Source organism: Manis javanica, chromosome 11, assembly GCF_040802235.1.
Source record: "Manis javanica isolate MJ-LG chromosome 11, MJ_LKY, whole genome shotgun sequence".
In the NCBI taxonomy this organism is placed as follows: Eukaryota; Metazoa; Chordata; class Mammalia; order Pholidota; family Manidae; genus Manis; species Manis javanica.
This window is the reverse complement of record NC_133166.1, coordinates 109,162,840-109,190,412: the sequence shown is the minus strand read 5'-3', so window position 1 is coordinate 109,190,412 and position 27,573 is coordinate 109,162,840. Positions and strand designations below refer to the sequence as shown.

At 45.2% G+C, this 27,573-nt stretch overlaps 1 protein-coding gene and 1 non-coding gene across 25 annotated transcripts in view; one reads left to right on the top strand and one right to left on the bottom strand.

Moving 5' to 3' along the window:
• Nucleotides 1-3,529: 3,529 nt before the first annotated feature.
• Nucleotides 3,530-27,573, bottom strand: part of PPP6R3 (protein phosphatase 6 regulatory subunit 3) — a 137,458-nt gene continuing 113,414 nt past the window's right edge. For 15 of the 24 annotated variants that reach the window (XM_037011355.2, XM_037011357.2, XM_037011359.2 and 12 more), the window contains 6 exons: nucleotides 23,700-23,853; nucleotides 22,135-22,241; nucleotides 20,864-21,014; nucleotides 15,705-15,722; nucleotides 15,334-15,453; nucleotides 3,530-5,726 (listed from right to left, as the gene is read on the bottom strand). In XM_037011355.2, the coding sequence (XP_036867250.2) occupies nucleotides 5,675-5,726; nucleotides 15,334-15,453; nucleotides 15,705-15,722; nucleotides 20,864-21,014; nucleotides 22,135-22,241; nucleotides 23,700-23,853 (602 nt within the window). In that variant the 3' untranslated portion in view covers nucleotides 3,530-5,674. The remainder of the gene's footprint in view (nucleotides 5,727-15,333; nucleotides 15,454-15,704; nucleotides 15,723-20,863; nucleotides 21,015-22,134; nucleotides 22,242-23,699; nucleotides 23,854-27,573) is intronic. The other 9 variants (XM_037011360.2, XM_037011356.2, XM_037011362.2 and 6 more) reach the window with 1 other exon arrangement.
• On the top strand, nucleotides 12,422-12,528 carry LOC118971184 (U6 spliceosomal RNA). Its single transcript, XR_005059517.1, has one exon. It is a non-coding gene; the product is annotated as a U6 spliceosomal RNA (small nuclear RNA).

The window sequence follows — 27,573 nt, the reverse complement described above, 5'->3', positions numbered from 1 at the left end:
CATTTGCAACTTTTATGACTTTCATGTAAACAACATATTACTGGGTTTTATCTTCAACCCATCTGACAATCTGTCTTTTAAAAAGAGAATCTAGATTTAGTGTAACTTACATCTTTTATTTTTCTTTGTTTGGGAGAGTGGCTAGGGGAACCTATTTCTCTGCACCCCAAAGCTAGTGAGAAGTAGGACTTGGGAGGCACATGGAGAAAATCTAATTAGAAAGTCTAGCTTGAGATGAGTGGCTTACATGGACTTGCTAATACTTCACTCCTCAGAATTGCATACCTAAAGACTGGCAGAGCTGGACAACCACAGGTCTTGTCCAGAGGGACACACAGCTTACACACAGACAATAGACCAGACCACGCACCTCAGGAGGCCACACATGCCACAAGTGAGCACGGGACGTGCTGAAGCGAAAATGCAGATCCTCTCCAAATTAGTCAGATAAACACTCTGATCTACCCGAGTGGTGACGAGGTAGAGAGATGTCAAGAGTGGCGCTCTAGCATTAAGATCCCCCAGAGAAGCATGTGGCCAGAAGGAAGAACAATTACCTCTATTACTCAATGGTTGACCCTTTAGCCCATTAGACTTAACGATAAGCCCTGGTCCACCATGGGCATGGCAGTCCCCCAGGGAAAGGACAGCAGAAGTGGGACAGCTCTGCTCCACCCCCACTGCCACTCACTCAATGCAAACAGCTGCCCCTTTAGTTTCTTCTGTGACAAGAGGTGGGTTGGAGTTTCAGTGAAGATAAATACTGCTCCCTTCAAACCCTGTGAATCACCCCCCTGGGAAGTAAGACACAGCTGACAAATGGATTAAAAATATTTGTTTTATTAATGAATCTGTCTTGAAGAAGATGGTTTGGGTGTTTCCTAATACTTGATCTCTGGGTCAGACAATTAACCTTCTGGTCACGAGCAGCCCTGAACAAATGCAGACCTCTCCCTGGACAAGGACAAAAAGCTCTATCTTCTCCATGGGCAGGCAAATCCTAGCTAGAGCCTAGAAAACACTAACCTAGGCCCGCTCAGGTCCTCCTCCCAAATCCACCAGGGCTGCTCTTCTCTTTTGCTGGGAGGAATGGCAATTCCCTGATAACCATGTGGCATGGGGAATACGTCCTAATGTTTTCTCTCCCTTTCCTTATCTTTAAAAAAAATTAAGGCACAGATTACAAAATGCATAGGTTTTAAAACTGTAGAGTTCAGTGAGTTTTGACAAACGTGTATACTCACTACCACCACAAACAAGACGTAAATTCCCACTACCCAGGAAGTTTCCTTGTGCCCCTTTATAGCTGTGCCCCCACTCTTCCCTTTCAGGAGCAAACCTTGCCCCAGTGCCCAGCACCATCAATCAGCTTGGCCAGCTCCGTAGCTTCCTGCAGACAGTGAGTGGGCACTGACAGCTTGCTCCAGTACTCAACCATCTCCCTTATCTTCATACGTATACGCTGTGTTTATCAGTTAATTCTTGTTTATTGTCGAGTGGTAGTCCATTCTATTAACATACCTGCTTATCCATTTTCCTATTGTTGACATGTTTTTTTATCTTCTGTCATTATGAATAAAGCAACAGTAAACAACCTTGTCTATCTTTTGTGGACGTATAGTTTCATTTCTCCTGGGTATCTAGAATTGGGTGTTAAGGCATAAATATAATTTAAAAACACAAAAAACTTGCCCAAACAGTTTTCCGAATTGGAAATACCACTTTAGATGGGAATGTATGAGTTCTAATGGGTCCACATTCTCATCAGCATTTGGCATTGCTGGTCTTATTTTCAGCCATTCTGACGGATGGGAAACAGGGTCCTTCTGTGGTTTTGATCCCTATTCCCTAATGGCTGACGACACCGATCGACTTTTCATGTTCTTGGTCACTCATACAGCTTTGTGATGACTGTTCAAGTCTCTTGCCTTTTCGTTAAATTGGGTTTTTCACCGTATTTTTGATTTGCATTTTTCTGTCTTTAAGAGTCCTTTGTCAGGACACATGGAGATTATTTCTTTCCTGGCAGTCCATGGACTATTCATTTTGAAGAGCAAAAAAATCTAAATTTTGATGAAAGCCCAATTTTTTTTTCTTCTGTGATTAATCTGTACTTTGTCCTAAGAACTTTTTTCCATTCCAAAGCTCTTTTTGTTTTCTTCTAGATATTAGGTGCTTCATCTTTACACCTAGGATATATTTTGGATTAATTTTTATGTATGGTGTACAGTAATTTAAGAGTGTGGGTTCATTTCTTTCCATACCAATATCCACTTGCTGGTCACTGGTTGAAAACTTTCCTTTCTTCACCCAATTGCCTTGGCACTGTTGTTGAAAATCAACTGACCATGCATTTGTGGGCCTATTTCTGAATCCTCTTCCACTTCATTGATCTATTTCAGGGGTTGGCAAACTTTTTCTGTAAAAGGCCAGGCAGTACGTATTTCAGGGTTTGTAGGCCATATGGTCTGTGTTGTGACTATTCAACTCTGCATGAGAGCCGCCAACTGGGGGGCTGGGTCCAGCTGGAAGTCGAGGCAGTCCCACAAGTCACTCAAAAGTCTACTCCTCTTAGCTTATCAAATTCAACTGCCACATACACGTCGGCCTGTGTCAGAGCTCTTCTGTAGACTATTCATCAGTATTTGTCTACTGCTATGCCTGTAACACATTTATTGCACTTCTGGCTGCTGAACATGCAACGCACTGCTCTATTTTGAAATCTGGTTGTCAAATTCTAAGCAAAAAATACCAGAAAGATTTGACTGGGAATGTGCTATAACAGCTAATCTCGAGTACTCACGCAGTCAAGCATTGTTCTGCTATATATTTAATGTGTCACACTTAATCGACACAACTCTTGTCTTTTGCTAGCTGGGCACCCTTTAAAAAATGACTTGACCTCTATGTAATAAGGATGGGCACAGGATCCAAAGACAGGAAAATGGAAGAATGAACACAGGCTATGGAAGGAGTCAGGCAATACGAGTCCTTAGCTCTGTTATCACAATGCAAAAGCAGCCACCCACATGTATGAACAAGTGGGCACAGCAGTGCTCCAATGAAGCTACTGGTACAAGCAGGTGCTGGGCCAGAGCTGGCACGTGGGATGTACCTTCCTTGAAACAGAGAACTGATGGCCATCTGAGTGGGAGGAGAATTGGAAATGAGCAACTGTCATGTGGCAGCATGTTCTCAACATCACCATGACACCTGAGAAACAGAAGCTGGAGGACCAATGAACCATCTACAGACAAGTCCACAGGAGGTGTACAGACAAGTGCACCTGTGTTGGGCACTGCCTGCTCTGGGCGTTTGGGTCACAGTAGTGGGTGGGACGAGCGCCTGACCCGATAGCTGGTGTCCTCCTGGCTGAGTGTGGCTTGGCCTCCCCTGCTCAGGATTGGGTATACGGCATTAGAGCCAGGGTCAGGAAGCGTGACCCACTACACACCAGCAGTGCAGTGGTCCTCTCATCATGGTCCCTACACCCTGTCTTGTTATTAAAGCCCAAGCAAGGTACAAGAGATTTCTAGAAACAAAGAATCGGGCTTTATTTTTGTTGTTATTTTTAATACAGGTATTGTACTGTAGACATCTGTTAGTCTCGCAATTCAATATGGCCAATACACAGAACCCAAAGTGGGAACTAAACCAGTGTCCTTGCTCCTGGTCCTTGCTGGCTTCCTCCACTCAACAGACGATGTTCCTCCCATCCATGTGTCCTTTCCCTGCCACGCAAGACAAGCAACGCAAAACACTACCCAATGCTCTTTCACCAGCAGAGGGTGGGATGAAGACAGACACCGTGTTACCCCAGATGGAGAAGCCGACCATGTCCACACGAAGGAGGCAGCACAGGCCACCTCTGGGGCCATGCCCTGGCGGCGGCAGCTGGCAAATCCTTCCCCGGGTGAGACGTGAGTGCGTCATCCAGCAGCAGTCCCTGAGGTCCTGTGCCGTGTAGGTCAGCATCCAAGAGGAGCCAGAGGAGCCTGTCCTCTGACAGTGCCAGGTTCCAGAGGAGGACGCCTGAGGACAGTCTCTTCTGAGGAGCTCACACAGAAAGGGTTCCTGAGGAGGCGTGCAGAGGCCAAGTGTGGCGCCCCAGCCAGCTGTCCCAGGGCGCACTGCTGGCTCCACTGGCCTCAAGTGCGAGGTCGCGGTAAACCTCGCAAAGAGTTTCTATACCATTTACAATGGAAAAGTAAATAAGAAATAAGGCATTAGACATCTGATTTTTTTATTTCCATATGCAATGTCATGTTTAGGCACGCTGCTTGGGATGCTACTTCTAAAAAAATCGTTGGCCATTTTTCAGAATATCCTTTTGGTTTTAAATACTGGTCAGGAAAAACAAATGATGTAAAAATACGTGAATAATTTTCTATTACAGAAATGAAAAACTGATTTGCATCTAAAAGTGCAAGAGGTGAAGTAATTTAAACCCTTTCACCAGACAATATGGCAATATACAATATATTGCTTTAGCTGTTTGAGAAGGCTGTGATGTATTTTTATATTGACATAGAAAATTATAAATTACATTGAATTAGTATCCATAATCACTATATATATACACAAACCAGTTCTAAAAAAAAATACACTGGTTTAGAATTTACGAGTGAAAACCTCACAAGGTACAGTAAAACAATGAACATGCTTAGGTGCCGATTTCGATTTCTAGCTGTAACACTAGCCTGCAGAACAGACGGGCTCCAATTCCATCAGCAGCACAAACATTTCCACACTGACTTGCCTAATGTGACTTATGTTGTTAAGTATGCAGACTGCTCTGAAATGTTCATTGGTGACACTTGTTTACAAGGTAAATTTTGTTGAATGGGTTAAAAGGCAGATGAACTACCAAAACAAAACAGAAAACAAGAACAAGAAACAAAAAAACCCAAACCATAAGCCATGTACACTCCAGATATTCTAGTGTTTCACCTGTAGGAATAATCATTTCAAGCAAACAAGACTTTTAACAGAACATGATGGCTTTACAATGACATTGTTTTATCAACTAAGTTGCAGTAATAAATACTTAAAATCTCTACTGATAGACTTACTTTTTTTGATCCGTTTAAAACAATACAGAAAACAGTTACCAATCAAAAACTGGTTATAAAAAGAACACCAAACATTTCTTATTCAAAACCACTTTTGTAAGTCAGAACACCCAATAGAACACTTCGAGGGCATGTCAATCCTCTAACTCCTTGCCAACCTGGAAGAGAAATGGATTCAGAATTTTGTACAAGGTGAAAAATGTATGAAAACTGCCTAATACTTTGGTCACACTAATAATTGTCAAATAGTTATGTTCCAAATACAATAGATCTGTGTATTCACTTTTATAAAACTATTCTTACAGCCATTTTAACTATAGCATTACTACTATTATTACATGGGCAGCGAGATCTTTTTCACAGGCTACCCATTATTTAGAACAATACAATATAAACATACGCAAAAATTCTTGGTATTTGTCAATGTGCAATATTTTCACACTTCTGAATTTTGCTGTACAACGACTTAGAATCTGAATATAAAGGTTGCTGGTCCTGATCCCTCGCAGAGTGTGTGCAGCGTGGCAGCCCAGCTGGCTGCAGGCGAGGCCTCCCGAGCCCCTGAATGGTGGCGGCCTGCGGTCCACAGCGGCAGCCACTCGTCATACGGGGCCATTAACTGACACGTCGCCTGGTAGGCCTGGCTGGCCGGTCCTAGAGTAAGAGACACACATCTGAGGCACTTAAACCAGAAACGTATGACAGAAAATTAACTTTCCTTAGCTCCTTGAGAGTGCAGAACATTCATTTGAACACTGTGCAGTGCCTAACGCAAAGCCTGGCACCTAGCAGTAACCTAATGAACTGCTTCCCAAATGAATTTATCGAAAGGACCAGTGAATCTAACTGAATAGCACCTAAGCTTCATGTGGGGCTTTGGCTGCCGAGCCATTCAGCAAGGGCCATGAAAGAGCAGGGGATAGAGAAGCCAAGACGGTGGCGTGAGCAGGGCAGCGGACATCTCCTCCCAAAACCATATATATTTTTGAAAATACAATGAATACAACTATTCCTAAAAGAGAGACCAGTGGATACAGTACAACAGACAGGCTACATCTACATCTGCGAGAACTCAGCACCTCACAAAGGGGGTAAGATACAAGCCGTGGCCTGGCGGGACCTGAGCGCCCCCCCACACCCCAGCTCCCTGGCAGGAGGAGAGGAGTCGGAGTGGGGAGGGAGAGGGAGCCCAGGCCTGCTAAATACCTAGCCCTACTCATCCGCACCAGAGCGCAGACACACATTGCATGGTGTGCTGGATAACAGAGAAATGGAAAAGCAAAATCTGCAAGCAGGTCCCCTGCAACCGGCTCCCCAGGGACAAAAGAAAAGTGAGTGCTTTTTGAAAGTCTTAAAGGGACAGGAGCCTCACAGCTGGACAGAAGCGTCCCAGCACACTCAGCCCAGGAGGCCGGAAATTCTGAGGAACTTTGGGCGCCCCAGTCCCCTGGGTGGCAACGCAGCTCTGAAGCCCCTCATGGCAACAAGCAGCCTGCCAGTTGTTCCGCCAGCTGGCGTGGCCCCCAACACAGAGCTCAGTAGCCAGAGAGCAGGAGTGTGCATCCAGGGCGGCGGGGGAGCAGCCGGGGAGCGGCCGTGCCCCCAGCAGCCGCCCAGAATCTCCTCCCGGCATGCAGACGCCTGGGCCAGACCTAAAGGTTGCCGCCGGTGCACATCTGCCTGGTGCAGGCAGAGGAAACCGGGTCAAGGTGCGAAGGGGTGCCACTCTCGCAGAAGACCACACCTGGTGCGCCTGCCACTTCCCAAAGGGCTCTGCCCTACCCCGATGGCGACCCCGCCCACGGCAGCGGAGAAGGGCAAGGCGACCAGCAAGCAGGAAAGGACTTTGTTCTCCCAGCTGACACAGGCGCTGCCTGCCTGCAGCCACCGCTATCGCCATGAAAAGGCAGAAGAATTTGGTCCAGTCCAGAATTACCCAGACAACCCCTGAGAGAGAGCCTAGGGAAATAGATTTAACCAATCTTCCTGAGAAAGAATTCAAAATAAAGGTCATAACCATGCTGATGGACCTGCAGAGAAATATGCAAGAGCTAAAGGATCAAGTAGGGAAGGAGACTACAGAAATAAAACAATCTCTGGAAGGACTTAAGAGCAGATTGGATGAGGTGCAAGAGGCTATTAATGGAATAGAAATCAGAGAACAGGAACACAGGGAAACTGAGGCAGAGATAAAAGGATCTCTGGGAATGAAAGAATATTAGGAGAACTGTGTGACCAATCCAAACGGAATAATATTCACATTATAGAAGTACCAGAAGAAGAAGAGAGAAAAAGGAATAGAAGGTGTCTTTGAAGAAATAATTGCTGAAAACTTCCCTAAATTGGGGGAGGAAATAGTCTCTCAGACCATGGAAGCCCACAGAACTCCCAACACAAGGGACGCAAGGAGGACAACACCAAGACATATAATAATTAAAATGGCAAAGATCAAAGACAAGGACAGAGTATTAAAGGCAGCCAGAGAGAGAAAAAAGGTCAACTACAAAGGAAAACCCATCAGGCTATCATCAGACTTCTCAGCAGAAACCTTACAGGCCAGAAGAGAATGGCATGATATATCTAATGCAATGAAACAGAAGGGCCTTGAACCAAGACTACTGTATCCAGCACGATTATCATTTAAATTTGAAGGAGGGAATAAACAAATCCCAGATAAAAAAAAGTTGAGGGAATTTGCCTCCCACAAACCACCTCTACAGGGTATTTTAGAGGGACTGCTCTAGATGGAAGCACTCCTGAGGCTAAACAGATGTCAACAGAGAAAATAAAATCACACCAAAGAAAGCAGACCAACCAAATACTAACTAAAGGCAAAAAATAAAATCAACTACTCACAAAAGCAGTGAAAGGAAAAAAAAAGAGAACAGATTAAAACACATAACATATAAAGAATGGAGGAGCAGGATTAAGAAGGGAGAGAAAGAATCATCCGACTGTGTTTTTAATAGCTTAATAAGTGAGTAAGTTAGATGGTTAGATAGTAAAGAAGCTACCCTTGAACCTTTGGTAAACAAGAATCTTAAGGCCTGCAATGGCAATAAGTACATATCTTTCAATAATTACCCTAAATGTAAATGGACTGAATGCACCAATCAAAAGACACAGCGTAATAGAATGGATAAAAAAGCAAGACCCATCTATATGCTGCTTACAAGAGACTCACCTCAAACCCAAATACATGCACAGACTAAAAGTAAAGGGATGGAAAAAGATATTTCACACAACCAATAGGGAGAAAAAAGCAGGTGTTGCAATACTAGCATCAGACAAAACAGACCTCAAAACAAAGTAACAAGAGATAAAGAAGGACATTACATAATGATAAAGGAGTCAGTCCCAACAAGAGGATATAACCATTATAAATATATATGCACCCAATACAGGAGCACCAGCATATGTGAAACAAATACTAACAGAATTAAAGGACGAAACACAATGCAATATATTTGTTCTAGGAGATTTCAACACACCACTCACTCCAAAGGACAGATCCACCAGACAGAAAATAAGTAAGGACACAGAGGCACTGAACAACACAGTAGAACAGATGGACTTAACAGACATCTACAGAACTCTACACCCAAAAGCAGCAGGATACAAATTCTTCTCAAGTGCACATGGAACGTTTTCCAGAATAGACCACATACTAGGCCACAACAAGAGCCTCAGTACATTCAAAAAGACTGAAATTCTACCAACCAACTTCTCAGACCACAAAGGCATAACACTAGAAATAAATTGTACAAAGAAACAAAAGAGGTTCACAAACACACGGAGGCTTAACAACATGCTCCTAAATAATCAATGGATCAATGACCAAATTAAAACAGAGATCAAGCAATATATGGAGACAAATGACAACAACAGCATAAAGCTCCAACTTCTGCGGGACACAGCAAAGGCAGTTAGGTCTAAGAGGAAAGTATACAGCAATCCAGGCCTATTTAAAGAAGGAAGAACAATTCCAAATGAATAGTCTAAAGTCACAATTATTGAAACTGGAAAAAGAAGAACAAATGAGGCCCAAAGTAGGCACAAGTAGGGACATAATAAAGATCAGAGAAGAAATAAATAAAATTGAGAAGAATAAAACAAAAGAAAAAAAATCACTGAAACCAAGAGCTGGTTCTGTGAAAAAATAAACAAAATAGATAAGCACCTACCAAGACTTATTAAGAGAAAAAGAGAATCTACTCACATCAACAGAATCAGAAATGAGAAAGGAAAAATTACATTGAACCCCACAGAAATATAAAAAATTATTAGAGAATACTATGAAAATCTATATGCTAACAAGCTGGAAAACCTAGAAGAAATGGACATCTTCCTAGAAATATACAACCTTCCAAGACTGACCAAGGAAGAAACAGAAAATCTAAACAGACCAATCACCAGCAAAGAAATTGAATCGGTAATCAAAAAACTACCCAAGAACAAAACCCCTGGACCAGATGGATTCACCACTGAATTTTATCAGACATATAGAGAAGACATAATACCCATTCTCCTTAAAGTTTTCCAAAAAATAGAAGAGGAGGGAGTATTTCAAAACTCATTCTATGAAGCCAGCATCACTCTAATACTAAAACCAGGCAAAGACCCCACCAAAAAAGAAAACTACAGACCAATATCCCTGATGAACACAGATGCAAAAATACTCAACAAAATATTAGCAAATCGAATTCAAAAATACATCAAGAGGATCAGACACCACGACCAAGTGGGATTCATCCCAGGGATGCAGGGATGGTACAACATTAGAATATCCATCAACATCATCCACCACATCAACAAAAAGGACAAAAACCACATCGTCATTTTCACAGATGCTGAAAAAGCATTCGACAAAATTCAACATCCATTCATGATAAAAACTCTCAACAAAATGGGTATAGAGGGCAAGTACCTCAACATAATAAAAGGCCATATATGACAAACCCGCAGCCAACATCATACTGAACAGCGAGAAGCTGAAAGCTTTTCCTCTAAGATTGGGAACAAGACAGGGATGCCCACTCTCCCCACTGTTATTCAACATAGTACTGGAGGTCCTAGCCACGGCAATCAGACAAAACAAAGAAATACAAGGCATCCAGATTGGTAAAGAAGAAGTCAAACTGTCACTATTAGCAGATGACATGATATGGTACATAAAAAACCCTAAAGTCTCCACTCGAAACTGCTAGAACTAGTATCTGAATTCAGCAAAGTTGCAGGATACAAAATTAATACATAGAAATCTGTCGCTTTCCTATACACTAACGATGAACTAGCAGAAAGAGAAATCAGGATAACAATTTCATTCAGAAGTGCATCAAAAAGAATAAAATACCTAGGAATAAACCAAGCCAAGGAAGTGAAAGGCCTATACCCTGAAAACTACAAGACACTCTTAAGAGAAATTAAAGAGGACACTAACAAATGGAAACTCATCCCACGCTCTTGGCTAGGAAGAATTAATATTGTCAGAATGGTCATCCTGCCTAAAGCAATCTACAGATTCCATGCAATGCCTATCAAAATACCAACAGCATTCTTCAATGAACTGGAACAAATCGTTCGAAAATTCATATGGAACCACAAAAGACCCCCAATAGCCAAAGCAATCCTGAGAAGGAAGAATAATGCAGGGGGATCTCACTTCCCAACTTCAAGCTCTATTACAAAGCCACAGTAATCAAGACAATTTGGTACTGGCACAAGAACAGACCCACAGACCAGTGGAACAGAATAGAGAGTCCAGATATTAACCCAAACATATACAGTCAATTAATATATGATAAAGGAGCCATGGACATACAATGGGGGAATGACAACCTCTTCAACAGCTGGTGTTGGCAAAACTGCACAGCTACATGTAAGAGAATGAAACTGGATCACTGTCTAACCCCATACACAAAAGTAAACTCGAAATGGATCAAAGACCTGAATGTAAGCCATGAAACCATAATACCTTCTTAGAAAAAAACATGGACATAAACATGAGCGACTTCTTCATGAACGTATCTCCCCTGGGAAGGGAAACAAAAGCAAAAATGAAGAAGTGGGACTACATCAAGCTGAAAAGCTTCTGTACAGCAAAGGACACCACCAATAGAACAAAAAGCCATTGTACAGTATGGGAGAATATATTCATAAATGACAGATTTGATGAAGGGTTGACATCCAAAATATATAAAGAGCTCAAACACCTCAACAAACAAAAAGCAAATAATCCAATCAAAAAATGGTCAGAGGAACTGAACAGACAGTTCTCCAAAGAAGAAATTCAGATGGCCAACAGGCACATGAAAAGATGCTCCACATCGCTAGTCATCAGAGAAATGCAAATTAAAACCACAATGAGATATCACCTCACACCAGTAAGGATCACCACCATCCAAAAGACAAACAACAACAAATGTTGGCGAGGATGTGGAGAAAGGGGAACCCTCCTACACTGCTGGTGGGAATGTAAATTAGTTCAACCATTGTGGAAAGCAGTATGGATATTCCTCAAAAAGCTGAAAACAGAAATACCATTTGACCCAGGAATTCCACTCCTAGGAATTTACCCTAACAATGTAGCAGCCCAGTTTGAAAAAGACAGATGCACCCCTATGTTTAGATGAATGGATAAGGAAGATGTGATACATATACACAATGGAATATTATTCAGCCATATGAAGAAAACAAATCCTACCATTTGCAACAACATAGATGGAGCTGGAGGGTATTAAGCTCAGTGAAATAAGCCAGGTGGAGAAAGACAAGTACCAAATGATTTCACTCATCTGTGGAGTATAAGAACAAAGCAAAAACTGAAGGAGCAAAACAGCAGCAGAATCACAGAACCCAAGAATGGACTAACAGTTACCAAAGGGAAAGGGACTGGGGAGGACGGGTGGGAAGGGAGGGATAAGGGGCGGGGTTAAGGGGGCATTACAATTAGTATGCATAATGGAGGGGGCACGGGGCGGACTGTACAACACAGAGAAGACAAGCAGTGATTCTACAGCATCTTACTATGCTAATGGACAGTGACTGCAATGGGGTATGTGGGGGGAACTTAGTCATGGGGGGAATCTAGTAAACATAATGTTCCTCACGTAATTGTAGATTAATGATACCAAAAAAAAAAGTTATGTAACACCAATCTTTATCCTGTTTAGTGTTTTTAACTTTAAATTCTGCTTAGTCTTCTATTAACAGTGCCGCTTCTGCTCTTTTTGATTGCGTTTGTTTGGTACCGTTTGCCTAGTCCCTTGTCAATTTTAATGCTTTGATCATACTTCTTTTAAATGGCTTTTATCTCAATGTGGATTTGTCCACTTCAAGTTAGTGTAATTGTGCTCACTTTGGCAGCACATATGCTAAAAGTGGAATGATATAGAGAAGATTGGCATGGGCCCTGGGCAAGGATATCATACAAATTTGTGAAGCATTCCAAATTTTTATAACTGTTGAATCACTGTGTTGACACTGAAACCAATATAATAATGTATGTCAACATTTCAATAAAAAATGTTAGTGCAATGAAAAAAAAAAAAAAAAAGAGCAGGGGCTCCATGAAGCTACTACTTCACTTCCTAGGAACCCAGGCACAGATAGGTTAGTGGTTTTTAAATGGTTTCTCCTGGAGCCTTTAGGAGCTATACGCTTATACTTCCTTCAAAATAGCTTTTTTATCTATTCTGTATATTGGAATCTACATATAGGTTCACTTGAAAGATGATTCTGCTACTGAAAGAGGGCAAAGAAAGGAAGAAAAATGTTTGTGAACAAGACCCACTGTTGGCAACCAAGTTGAACACTGACTGTAACAGATGGGCCCCCACAGCAAGTGTTAAGGGGAAAGTTGGCAGGGAGGGCAGGGTGGAACAATGTAGTAATGGGACATATGAATCCCACCTTCCGGCCAAAATTACAACCTGGACACAGAGGATGTTCTTGATGGTGCTACCCAAATTTTATGAAATAGACATAGAGCCCAAACTGGGAAGCAAACAAGTCCTTTTGAACCAGCATTCAAAATCTGCGAACAGAACACTTTAGACACCTGCTGTCATAACAGAGAACCAGGAAACTGGCTCCACACACACACCGCACTCTACTTACATTTGGTGATGTCGCCATACACCACAGACATACGGGACCCAAGAGCTCTGGAACCACACATAACCAGAACTTATCTTGCCTTCACCACTTACAAGCTGTGTGATCTTAAGTAAATTTCTTAACCTCTCTCAATTCAGTTTTCTCCCCCTTAAAAGGGGAACAATAATCCCCCATAGGGGTTAGTAAGTATACAAGGTCTGCAAAGGGCTGGGCACACTGGCTGGCACAGATACCTTACATGCTTGATAAACTGTAGTTAAAAATAAAATTTTGCGGCCATGCGCATCTTTATGTGCAACAGTGCACACCTGTCAATCTAAAGGATCTCAGCTACTCGGTTGTGACAGGAACCGTGTGGAGAAGACTGCAGAGGAAAAGTCCCAAATGGCTATCTTTACCTTCAGCACTGCCATGAATTGTTTTTAGAACACAAATGTAACAGAACCCTTCGCCCTGCCCTGACTGCAGCTCAAATGTCCCCTTCCCGGAGGCCTTTCCCCGCGACCCCAAGACGACCGCCTCTCAACCAGCTGTACTTGTTCCTCAGTAGCACCTCTTTCCACATGCCCCTACTTCACCTGTGTGTTTGTTACACTCGAGGGTGTGTTGGACAGACGGACAAACGCAGGGAGAACATGGTGCCCCCTCTCCCACTCGCTCTCCCCACCAGGTGTTTCTGGGCAGGGAAAAGACAAGTCTGCCCTGGAGGCAAACAATTCCACACTCCGGAGAGCCAGGGAAATGACCTTGTATCCTGCACCATTCAGGCCAGAGAAACCAAGAACAGACTCCTGAACGACTGACTATTCCAAATGGGGACAGATTCAGATCACCCTGCCTTTCAGACTGCTATCAACAGAAAGGAAATTTACAGGTGGACATAAGGGAGATGACATAACTGATTAGGAATCAGACCTACAGAGGACCTTTTAAAAAAACATACATTGTAAACCCAGGCCAAAAAGATGATATGCCCAAACACAGCTCTGGGTTCCCCCAAAGCTGGAATGTCACCTGCCATTCCCTCCAAAGCCTTCACTAGAGCCCCACATGCTCCAACAGTTTTTATAATGAACTAGTTTTACATGCAAAACAAAAACAAAAGAGAACAAAAAACCCTAAAGCAAACCTCTTATTCCGGCTGAAATTTCCATGAAACAAAAAGCAATACAGAAGGTACAGGTTTGCTGACTGGTGAACACAGAGTGCCCCCCGCTGGTTCCCACTGGTTAGGTCACCCCCTAAAATGTTAGAAGAGTTGAGGGGTGGGGGTTGAAGGGAAAAAGTACAACTTCTCTGAAATGGCTTTAAAGGTTCCTTTATTCCTTATGGAAGGAATACACAGACTTATATTTAACAAAAAGAATGAACTCTATGAAGTGCTGAGCCAAGTTCCCTGTGGCCCAAGGGCAAAGCCTCATCTTCTGGTGCGAGCTAGGGCCCAGCCCAGGCCAGCCTACCCTTCGGACCACCGGCTCAGCCTGAGCGAAACACAGCCAGAAAGAAGACATCACATCCCAAATCACTCAGCTCTGGCAGTGGCGTATCACACTTGATCAAAACAAGGTGATACTTTGCAAAAGCAAAACTGAACAGGGAGTCACCTAAGGTGCAAGAATATCTCAAGCTACATATGTGACAGGGTCTCCAGGAAAGTTCTCCCAGGGTCCCCAGGGCATGTCTGGGGAAATGAACACCAGGAGCTGCTTGTGCCTAGCGGCTGGGTGACTGCTCGGGGCCCATGACAACGTGGCCGCCACAGCCAAGGGACCCCAATATCAACTCAGTTTAGCACCCCTTCTGAGAAAGGGCAGGAGAAACACCAGCATCAGAGACTCTTTCATTCCCAGTGATTTCTCGAAGAGCCAGTGAGGGTACTGAATCTCCAAACCCAGCCAGTTTTCGGCTTCTGGGTAAAGGGATAAAGTGCTGCTTCTAAGTTCTCCGCTCAGCACCCTGATTACATAAGGATGGAGAAAATGCTACTGTGCTGAGTAAGTCACTGAATGCTTGAGGATAGCTGTGTGACCCCCTACCCCTAGCCCTCCAGACCCCAAGACGCCAACTTCCCTCCCATCTCCCAGGAGACAATAGCAAAAGTCAGAGTGGGGCCTGGGCAGGAGCTGAGGCGGCGGGCAGTTACCTCTGCTCTGCACTACTGCTGGGGGCCCGGGGGCCCGTGGACTTCACCTCTGCCGCTTCAGGGCTCTCCTCCACGTCTTTACAAGCAGCATCTTGAGAGGTAGACACTTTACCTTCCTCACTGCAGTAGAGAGATGACAGGCAGCATCAGATACCACAGGCACCCACACGCAGAGGAGGAGGGTACATGCAGGTGACTCTGGGATCATGACTGCAGGCGTCACAGTCCTGGGGCTGAGCATGCTCAGGTGAGGGGCCACAGGCAGTGACTGGGAAGGCACGGGAGGAAAGGATCACACACAGGGGAGCCAAAAGGGGTGATACGATGCAGCTGGCGTCTGGCAAAGGATGGTCCCGCACCACTGTACATACCGATAGGATTTCAACACTCTGGGTGAAGCCAAGTGTGCAAAACAGAAAAAGAAATGTACAAGAGTTTCAGAATACTCCTACAAATGAGGAATTTGGGGGATAACATGCCCACGACAGCACAAAAGAAAACTGCAGACTTGGTGAAGGTGTCAAATGAACCTGTTTGAAGGAAAAAGCCTTTGGTTAAAGTGTTTTGCTCTCAGGGCTGAGCCCACTGTCTAAACCGTCAGCAGGACAGACCCCCATGAGCCTGCTGGATAATGTCCCGTGAGCAGGGTGCGATTGACCTTCTCGAGTTGCCCTCTGACAAGGGGGAGAAGTACCCATGCAAGGAGGGGAGAGGGCCAAGGACAGCAGGCGGAGTGGGAGAAGAGGCTCCTGAGGGCCCAAGGGCAGCAAGATGGACACAGAAGGGCTGCTTTCCCCTCACAGGGCTCCTGGCGGAGAGACAAGTGGCCCTGTGGGCTGGACATTCCGACTGCTGCCTGCTTGCTCTGCCTGGATTTCCTGCACTGACACACCAGGAGAGGCTGGGGCCTGTGCTGAATTTGCTTTATGAAAAACCTAATTTTAGGATGATTTCACAGGTGGCTTTCAGATGAATTACAGACAACTGATGAGGTGGAAAATGAACTGAAGGGTGAAGATCTGCTGACACTCTGAGTCACCTGGCTCATTACTCCTCCTCCTCATGCCCACCCTCCCCTCCCTGCCCACCAAGGCGGCCACCCCGAGACCCTCAATACGTACTACTTTGATTCTTGGAAAATGCAGAGTCACTGTCTATGTGAACTGAGTCACAGCTGGCACTGCAGCGCACACCTCGGGGTGCGGGTCTAACCCAGCACCACCTGGCAGACCCACCTGATGCTGCTGGCCATGGCACAGCACCCCACGGTGCACACCTCCCCACTCAACCTGGCTTCCCAGCAACCCCCACCAACTGCCCTCCTCCCCCTTGCCCTCTGGGCACAATGCTGCAGTGAACACAACCGTCCGTGGGCCCAGTGGACCTGCCGGGGCATTTCTCAGCGCTTTATGCCAGAGTGGGCAATACTGGCGACTTCTTGATCCTCAAGGAGGCCCTTGTATTGTCCATGATGGCTGCCCATCAGCATCCCCACTGGCAGGGGAGCAGGGCCCCCGTCCACACTCAGCACCTGCCACGTCTCTGATTCCCGCTAGTCTAGTACGAGGTGGCTCATTAAACAGCAAGTTTCAAGCACCTCTCACTTTTGCAGGCCTTTCGCGTTTCCTTGTCTGTAAACTGACTATTGATATCTTCTGTCCATTTTCTGACTTGGGTTTTTTATCTTCTCCTTATTGGTTTATAGGAATTCCCGGGATATCAAATGTTAGTTTCTCGTTGATTTAGGTGCTGAAAGCTCTTTGCCCCTCAATCTGTGCCATGTGCCTTTTAATTCTGCCTATAGAATTTTATCGACCAGAGGCTCTTAACTTTGATGTGATCCAGTTCTTTACATTAGGGTTTATGCTCCTGATGTTTTATTCTTAGAAAGAAGTCCTTTCTGCCCACAAGTCTAAAAGATACACTGTATTTTCTTTTAACTCCCATGAGGCTCTGGCCACATCCAGTAGCTCTTGTGCCTCATTTTTCTCATGCGGAAAGTGGGGCAATAACCACTGTACTTACCATATGGGGTCCCTGAGGGAAATAAATGAGTCAATACGATGAGTGTTTGGAGAGCAGCGCCTGGCACACGTGCTCCTGTCCTTCCTGTCCTGTCCTTCAGTCTCTACTCCACCCAGAGGGCCTTCGCATGGACAGCAGATTCCCCTGTTCCCTCATGAGAGCTGGCTTCCCTGCCCACCACCCAGTAGCCATTCCTGTTGTCACTGAGCTGTCTCTTCCATCACACTGGCCCCTGTAAACTATTTGTGTGCTAACATCACACCGTTTCAATTATTCTGACTTTGCAGTATAACCCAACATCTGCCAGGACAAGCCTCTTATTTAATCTTCCTTATGGTTCTCTAAGCAATCTGGGGCCCTTTATTATGCCACATACACTTTAGAGTATATTTATCAAGTGCATTTAAAAAATTCAGCTGAAATTTTGATTAGACTGCATTAAACTTAAAGATCAATTTGGTGATGGCAGACGTCTCTGTAGCACTGAGCTGTCCCTTCACAACGTACGGTGGCCTCCACTTGTCCAGGCCTGCTGCTATGGCTGCTTCCCTTGGCACTCTTACATTTTCTCTACAGCTATTTGGGTTAAGATAATTCCTGAACAATTTATACTTGAATGCATTTTGTGACTGGTACTCTGCCTTTTGTTACATTCTGGGTGCTTTACTACTGATGTACAGGAAGGCTACTGAGTATTAATAATGATCTCTTACCCAGAAAGCTTTGCCGAATTTATTAGTTACAAAAGTTTGCTCCTGATGTGGCTGTAGCTGATCACTTGTATCTGCAAATAACAACAGGTTGATCATTTCCCACCAGTCTTTACCTACACCTTTCTTTCTTTCTTTCCTCGCAGCACTGCTCAGGGGTGACTACACCTGCGCGTGGCATTGGTCATGGGCTTACATCCTGCTTGTTCCCTACCTTCAAGTGCATGCACCTAAAATTCCACTAACTCTCATTTCTGCTGCAGCATTTTGGTGCTGAACTTTCACCAGTTAAGGAAACCCACTTTTACTCCTGCATGCTCACAGTTTTAGTCACATACAGGTATGGAACTTAATTGAAAGCTTCATCAAAAATATCAAATGATTTCCTTTCAGCCTGTTAATATATGGTGAATTATGCTGCCAGATGTTCCTGTGGTGAACCACCCCAGTAGTCCAGGGATAACTCTAACCGATCATTATGAATTACTTTTAATATGCTGTTGGATTCAGTTAGCAAATACTTTCTATAGGATTCTGCATTTAGTTGGCTTGTAAGTGACATAAGCTGATCATTTTCTATAATTATCCTTCTCTGGTTTTGGAATTAAGATTTCACTGCCTTGTAAAAAGATCCCGGCAGTTTTTGCACTCTTCCTATTTTCTGCAGCTACTTAAGATAGGAATGAGCAGGCTCATATGCATGAAACAGCACTAAATCCTTACTGCAACCCACACATCCCATTTACTTGTGAGGCCACTTCCTCTGGTGTTGGTTTGCTCCTTGTTTGCCTCCACACATAATGGCTTATTTGTATCCTTTGTCATCTTTAAAATTATTAGATTGTCTGTCTCTTTCTTACGGATATGAGGTCTTTGCTCTGTCCTGCTATGGACTCTTTCTTTGCTGGTTGTACCTTGTCTTTTCATTTTATCATTTCTTTTGGAATACTAGAAATTAAATAAAGTCAAATTTATCAATCTTCTTTTCTGGTTTGGCTTTTTTATAGTAGAAAAATCTTTGGCCTCCAAATTATAAAGATACTCTCTTATGTTGTTTTCTGAAAGCTGTGTAGTTTTACCTTTCATAATTATGCTGAGACAAAGCTTTTTTTCCCTCTACAATTTATACTATTTATAAGTCCATTTTTCCCTCACTAAATTTAATGTCATTCTAACATGTATCAAGGTCATGGAAGTGAATGGGGCTCTATTTGTGTAACTGTGCTAAAGCTGTATCATCTCAGTAACAGCTCTGAGAGTTACATCCTGGTATTACTCTGGTGATCCCCCCTCACTTTATTCTGTAAAATGATCTGGTCTTCTTAATGAGTATTGCCATCAGTTCCTCAATTTCCATGAAAAACCCAATTGGGATTTTGATGAGAAATGCATTCATTTTACAGACAAGAAATGCCATGGATATCCTCCCCTTAACAAACATGGCACATTTCCCTATTTAGGTCTTTATTTTATCCTTCCATCTTAAGTTAACTCACACAGAAGGGTTATCATTTTACTTTTAAAAAAAAGTGGTGGCACACACAGGACCTCGTGTGTTGGTTTGTAAGATGCAACTGATGTGTGTGTCCAATAAGCCTGGCCCACCTCTCCTAGTAATTCTAGTATTTGTAGATGCAATTGGAAAATTTAAGGTAGAAAATCATAACCTATCAACAATAACCATTTTGTTGCTTTGACATCTTTGTATGTTGCAGTTTTTATTTTATGCTGTATTTGCTAAGACCACCAGCACAGGGCTGACGAGAAGCAGCAGCTGTAGGTCTTACTGTTTGGGTCACACTGTTAGAGGAATTTCTAGCACTTCACTGCTAAGAATAAAGTCTTCCGTAGATTTTCTCAGTGGACACTTGTATCAGTGCTAGAGCGAGCTACTTTCTATTTCTAGGCAAAAAAAGTTATTTCTATTCCTTTAGCAAAAAACCCATGAACAGCTTAATTTTTATCAAACAGTTTCTCCATCCACTGCTTCCAAATGGTTTTTATCCTTTTACCTGTCTGTGAATTACCTTTAGTCATCTTTACAATGATACAATATCCTCATACTCATGTGATACATTCTTGGTCATGACTTAGAAATGTTCCTGGATGTGGTTTGCCGTCTTCACTTTAAAGCCTGGTGCTCACACGCCCACATGTGGCCTATAATTAGCTTTTCTCTTTGATGCTTTGTTTTGCTGTGATCTCAGCAGTGCCAGGGTCTGAGATGGTCTGTCTAACACCATGACCAGAGCTCCAGGAGCTGACTTAGCTGAAGTCTGCAAGTTTTGGTACAAGTTTTCTCATTCCTCTTTCAGTTTTAAGATTTTAGTTTCCAGTGTGATTCTTTCTTTTTGACCCATAAGTTCAGAAATGAGTTTAATTTCCATATTATTTTTAAAGCTATCATTTTGCTACTGAATTCTAAGGCTGCACTGTGTCTGGAGAAAATGATCTGCATGATGTTGAACCTTTGGTTTTGATGGGCTGAGAGCTCTGCAGCCTGAATACAAGTCAATTTCTACTATGACTCAAGATTGTCATTTTTAAAAACTCATGTATTTTGAATCCACTAGACTTAAACTATAGTCTTCTGAATACTATGGAGGGAAGGGGGTTACTTAGGAACCCAAAACTCGCCAACTCCTCATTAAAAGCGACAGAGGTTTCAGAGGTTCCAGATTCAGGCCAACATCTGAGCCCACATGTGAATCAAATTAAAGATATTACTACCAGAAGTTTCTCCCCTACCGCCCTCCCAGCCACCTGCAGCTGCAGCGCGATCTACCCCTGGTCACCTTCTGAAGACGGCAGTTTCTGTCTTGGCATCTACAGTGAGGCTGAGCGTTTCCTTCATGCCACCATTCATCACTGTCTCAGTCACCTTGTCTGTGCTCTCCGCATCCTCCTCTCCATCAGAGCTGGCTTCCATGGCCACACTGCCTGGTGCTGAAAAAAACACACAGCAGGCGGTCCCACAGACCGCCACAAAAGAACAATGTCACCCTCTGTGCCAACCCAGCCACCCCACGTCACATCTTCTGCTTGGAGGAGAGAGAAAAAAGTGAGGTGTTTTGCCAACTGCTGCCTGGGCCAATTCTTGATGGGCACAGACTTCTCACTACTGCTCGCTAGCGATGCGCCGCAGCCTCCCAGCTTACACCCTTCCCTCTTCCTGAGGCTCTCCACAGCTGGCAGAGCGGCCCCCACCTACCAAGACCCCGGAGTACCTCACTCTCAGCCTGTCTGCTGTCCTGTCCTCACCATCCTTCTCCCTCTCACTTGTCCCACTTGGGTATTTCTTTTTTAAAAGTCATTTTCTTCTGGTTCCTTGTGGATCATTCGCTCCATAACCAATCACAAGCTTGGCTCTGAAGTCAGACTTCCAGCATTCAGATCCCTACCTTCTCACTTACGAGCTGGTGACCCTCGGGTAAGGCACAGAAGCTGTGCCTCTATTTTCTGATGCACAAAATGGGGATAATCGACCCCATGTGCGGAACTGCTGAGGGGAAGAATGACCGGCCATCACTCGCTTCTGGCCTTACTACTTCTCCCTGCCCCTTGGTTCTTATATCCTCCACCCATATCTTCACTTCTTTTTGTAAGAACTTACTTCTTTCTTCCCTGCACATACTACCAATTCATGACTCCCCCCTTCACTAACTTCGTCCCCCTGCCCGCACCTCTCAAAGCCCTATTCAGGAGGTTGAAAACAGCCCAGGGCCTCTCCAAGGGACAGTGCACACACTTTGAGTAATAAGACAACACACTGGATACTCCGGACCACTGTAAAGAAAACAGCCAGCCCCACAGCCTCAAACACGCCCAGATACACACACATGCTCCCACAAAGTAAACTCCAAAGGACAGAAGAACAGGGCTGGGCTTGGAATATATATGACTAATCTGGTTCCACGGCACTGCAGGCTAAGGCATTCTTCCCAGGCCCATTCCCTTTTCTGGACATTGACAGGACTGAATAACTGGCTATGCAACGTGAAGTTAAAGCTTGAACAACAGAATGCCAGGTCCACCGGCTGGGCACTTGGGTGCCCTCTGTACCCACCTTCAGGCTGCACTGCCGAAGCAGCCACACTGGGAGTGAGAGGGTCCAATGGCTCAGTGCTGGTTTCCATTTCCACTGGAGAATTACTCCTTAAGATATCTTTTGTACTTTTAAAAAGAGAAAATTCAGATGTTAGCAGTAACTGAGGCAACAGTTACCATTATTCACAAAAACTTGAAAATCAGTTCCAGTTCCACTGGGAAGACATCAGCAGTTGGTCGTAGGCCCCAACAGCCCATGAATCCAAGTGTGGAGGGCTGCCTGAAGTGTTAGCTGAGGTGCACAGGTACATGTGCTGCTGAGAGAGCAGAGCAGGAATGTGGGGGCCGCTTTAAGGCTTCTGGACAGGCTCAAAATGCCCCGCCTCTCACCCTCACACAGTCACCAGGCTCCCAGGGCAGGGACGGCAGTGGTCTGCTGCAGTGTCAGCTGTACCTACACTGCCGTTTGTACAAAATCCCTTACTTCCCTGAGCCGAACTGCCCAGAGGGCCTGGCCCTCTAAATGGTATTTAACGAGAAAGCACGACCTGTGCACAAGGGGGAAACAGAAAGGAGCTGCTTCAACCTTCTCAAGGGACCAGGGCTCTTATCCTCCAGCTACAGGAAGAGAGAAAAAAGCAAGAGGTGGAAACTTCACTGTCCGACACTGGAGTAGAGTCAGTAAAATAATTCCTAGTAGTTTGGAGACATTTTCCACAAATCCCACTTTCACCTCTGAATAACAGCTTCGTGCTTTTACTAGAGCTGCTCTAAAGCAGCAAAAAGTAGGTTGCAGCTGACTCTGGTTTGTCTGAGATGGTGACTGCCAGCTCCAACAGTCGGCCTGCCTGCCTATCCCTTCCACTACCTATGCCTGGGCAGCACCATCACTTGTCAGAGCAGGAACGCAGCAGCCGTCCACATGGTGCAGTGGGAGGTATTTTTTCAGTGACCAAATGTGTTCAGCCCATCAAACCAAGGTTAACAAGACATGAGATCCGGTTACCACTCAGACACTGACAATACTATTGAGGAAAATTATGAAATGTTGGTTGCTTTCATTGGGAATAATTTACGTAACATGACTGAGAGCTACAGCTGCCACACCCCTTGATTCATAGCACTAGACCAGCTGTAAATCCAACACGAGTTCAGAGTGTCTGTTGAATGCAAGATGCATCTGGCATTTTCCTGTAGTGCCCCCCCACCCCCACAGGAACCCTGGCTCCCCCGGCTCCTGGTCCCTCGGTGCCGCCTGACAGCTCAGTGGGGCCAGGAGAGTCTGGAAGATGCCACCCTGGTCAGCACTCGGCTGAGTGACTTCCTGGGCGTCACATCTTCCTGGCTGCTTTGTTCCTGACCTACCCTCTTTTCCGGTTCACCCTGAATGAAGGGAAGGAGGAGGGTGGTCAGTTGTGTGACTCACGGCTGTGTCAGTATCTCCCCCATGCAGGCTTCAATCCTGGTGAAGGCACTGCCTTCATCTCCAAAGGGCAGCAAGGTGACCGACAAGCCCAACAGCAAACGCACGCTGCCTGCTGTTGTCCCGCAGGGAGGTGAGAGAGCGGGCACACGCACACTCACCTCAGGGAAGCTGTGAACTCGGAAAAGGAAGCCCAGCCCGTCTCTTTAGTTGGCATTGGGTCCTCTGTGCTCCACACATCAGACCCCACAGAGTCCAAGGGAGCACCATGGGTTGTCTCCATGGGCACATCGAAGTTGGCTGACCAGTTGGGTGCTGAAAAGAGGGAGGAATTTTGTTTTTTGACTATGTCAGTAGTTTAATGTAATACAAGGTATTTTTCAGGAACAGAGTCACAATGATGAAAAAGATCAGAGCTGTGGGGAAAGGTATTCCACAAGAGTGGGAATGGCACACGCAGAGGACAATCTGACATCCACCCTATTAGAACTATGCTTCCTTTGATCCCTTAGCAATTCACATTTCTAAGATTTTTTTCCCAATGGAAGTATCACATAAGGATGTAAAGCCACACATAAAAGAATATGCTAATATTAATTTGTTTTAACAATGCAAGGTCATATTAACACTGGGAGGAAGACGGGTGAAATGTATACAGCTACTCCCTGCGCAATCTTTGCAAATTTTTGTAAATCTAAAATTATTCCAAACTAAAAAAGTCTATTAAAAAAAAAAAGAGTATGTTAACTATTTAATTGCAATAAATTGGAAACCTTATGCTTCATAGTCCAGATCTGGCCCCACTTCATACTTTTAATGGACCCCCTGCAACCCACTGCAGTCAGCACAAACAAGAGGAAAGATTCCAGTGACAGAATGAGAAATACATATTCGGTCTCTGCCCCCATTCCCCCAAACCCTTGGACTCTTCTGGGGGGCGCAGTCTTTCTGTATGCTAATGATGGACTGGTGGCTAGGGGCTCCAGGAGGGCCTCGGAATGGGAGCTGGTTGCCAGGGGAACCAACCACTGATTAGAGGGTTGGGACTTTCAGCCATCCTCACCTCATATCCTCTCCAACCTCCTACAGGAGTGGAAGTTGAGAAAATCCCTAATGGCCAATGATCTCATCGATTATACCTATTTAATGAGGCCTCCATTAAAACACTCAAGTGGTAGGGGTTTAGAGCTTCTGGGCTGGTGAAGGGAGGGTAGCACACTCCAAACTCTAGGAGGGCAAAACTCTAGGCTACTGTGCCCGGGACTCTTCCGGACCACGTCCTACTCAGTACTTCATCCGGCTGCTTGTTTGTACCCTTTAAAACACCCTTTGCGATGAATCGGTGATAGTAAGTACCCGCCCTTCCGGAGCTCTGTGAGCCACTCCAGCAAATAATTGAGCCCAAAGAGGTCATGGGAACTCCCGAAATACAGCAGGCTGGTCCTAAGCACCAGGTGCCCAGACTCAGCTTGGCACCTGAAGTTGGGGGCAATTCCGAGGGACTGAGCCCTTCCCTGTAAGGTCTGACTCTTGACTCCAGGTAAACAGTTTTGGAACTGAACTGTCAGACACCCAGCCGTTACTGCAGAATTGGTCTGAGTGGGAAAACCTGCATGTTTGGTGTGGGAAGTAAAGTTTTGAGAACACACAGAAAAGAGTTTTCCTATTTACTTTCTAAGTCCTGCAGACACAGGAAGATTTCAGAGGTCAGAGGGACCCCCTTCCAGTTTGCAGCGGCCCTCTCCCCATATGGCACAATGCCGAGTCTGGAACAAACCTGCAGGCCTCTGTATAAACGTTAACTTCCCAGAGATGGGGCCCTTCAGATAGCACTAGGTCTCTTTCCGTTTGCTCTCGTCATACACCACTCAGAACTTACACTGAATCCCCAGATCCTGGCTAGGGACAGGCTGGGTGAGGGACCCATTGTTCTTGATCAGGGGTATTTTCTATTACCGCTGGGAGCCTTCAGGCTGTACAGAAGGACTGCCAGGCTAGGGAATCTGAGTGTGGCAGGGCTCCAATGCTAAGAAGGGAGGATGCTTGAATGTTTGAACCTCAGAAGTCAACCAGCTATTTCTGCCTGTCCACCATAATCAAAGCTCTGGAATCACCCCTTCCAAATCAAAGTTCCACTTCACAACCAAATTAGGCTCCATAAAAACAATCTTCCTGTCGTCACCATTCTGGGATATTTGGCCTCAGATTAGCTCCCCAGAATCAGTCCAGCATTAGAGGAGTGCAGGAACCCTGTGAGAGAAGCCTTGGGGGCCGGTGAGGATGGCAGAGGCTCTCAGAGCCAGGGAGAGGGGTCCCAGCCAGGAGACCGCCCCACCCAGACCCCTGCAGGTCTGTCGACACAGAGGAAGCCTTTCCTCAGGGACAGAGCCAGGAGCCAGTGGGAGGAAGGGTGAGTGTGACTTCCATCCATAATGCTCCACCTGCCTCTCCCTGTCCCCACACCCAGTTCTAGAGCCACGACGACAGGGGCATTAAGTCACACACACCAAGTCACTTATTATCCACCCAGCCATTCAAATACTGAGATTCCAGGCTATTATTCACCCTGAAAAAAGAAGGGAATCCTGTCTTCCAGGGTTGCCACAACATGGGTAACCCTGGAAGCCATGGCTGACTGAAATAAGCCAGTCACAAAGGACTAACACTGCACGATGCCACTGGAGTCAGAGTCACCAAAACAGAAGGCAGAACGGGGGCTGCCAGGGCTGCCGCTGGCTGGGGAGAAGGGCTGGGGAGTTGTTCAGTGGGTACAGTTTCAGTTTTGCGACATGACGACATTCTAGAGAGCTACGGCCCAACACTGTGAGCGCACTTACCACTGCTTACCCATACACCTGCCAACAGCCCACCACACATTCTAGAGCCAAAAGATCGGGGCCTCTGTCCTCTCCTCTCTCCCTGCTGCCTGGTCCCTGTCATTATCAGCCCTTGTCATTTCTTACATTACATGTAACAACAAGTGTCTTCACAGCTTTCCTGTCCCCAGCATGGGCTTTTTAATCCCTTTCACACTGTTGCCATAACCAATCATCTTGAAACAGATTCAATAATGTCAATCTTAGCAAAATCCTCAAGAGCTATTCAACAACCTTCAGAATAAAATTTCTGTACTGCTCTCCGGACTTATCTTCCACCATCTCCTCCTTTCCTGGAGCCGTGTGAAGCAGCTTGTGGGTGTCTGTGCCTTCATACTAGCTGTTTCCTCTTTTACACTGGCTGCGCCCTTCCTGCCCTTGGTGTTGTGTGCTCTGGAAGGTCTGTGCAGGCACCTGGCAAGCCGCCAGCACCTATTCTCATTAGACAATTCTTTTGAGTCCCCACCCCCGAGACTCGAAGCCCCAGAACACAGGCCATGGTCCAGCACCTGGCACAGGGCAAGAACTCCATAAAGTCCAGGCAGCTCTAAAGTTCTGACAGCCCCACTGTGGCCCAAGCTGGCTTTCAGCCTCAGCCCCAGGGACCTAAGGGCTTTCCTGGAGTACCAGAAACATGTCAGCCTCAGGAGCCCGGCACCAATGTACAGGGCTCGCTCTCCTAAAAATGTGTCTGAACGTTTAGAAGTTGACAGTTTTCCTTAAAGGCAGCTACCAAAAGCCTTCTTAGCAAGTAGCAGGGCATAAATACATACTTTGCTGGGCAAATTTAGGGTTACAAGCTACATAAAAAAAACCCCTGAAGAACCCATTTAAAGCTGTTTAAGTTTCTTGTGTTTTCTTTGCTTTAGGGAATTCATGATTCTACACACACAGTATCTCCTCACTGTCCCACTATGGACGGCCCCTCCCCTTCTGTGGCGGCACCCTCCCCACAGCCAGTGAACCACACTCCCAGTGTGCTGACCTCTACCCAGACTCGCAGCAGCTTCCACAGCAGAGGGAGAGAGGCCCAACTATCAGAGGTACCACATGTTCCTGGCCTCGGGCCTGATCCTCAAAACCTCAAAGCCCAACCGTTCCTTCGGGGGTCATCTCAGATGCTGCACTCGTTTGCCCAGTGTTAAAATTAGGCAGCAAC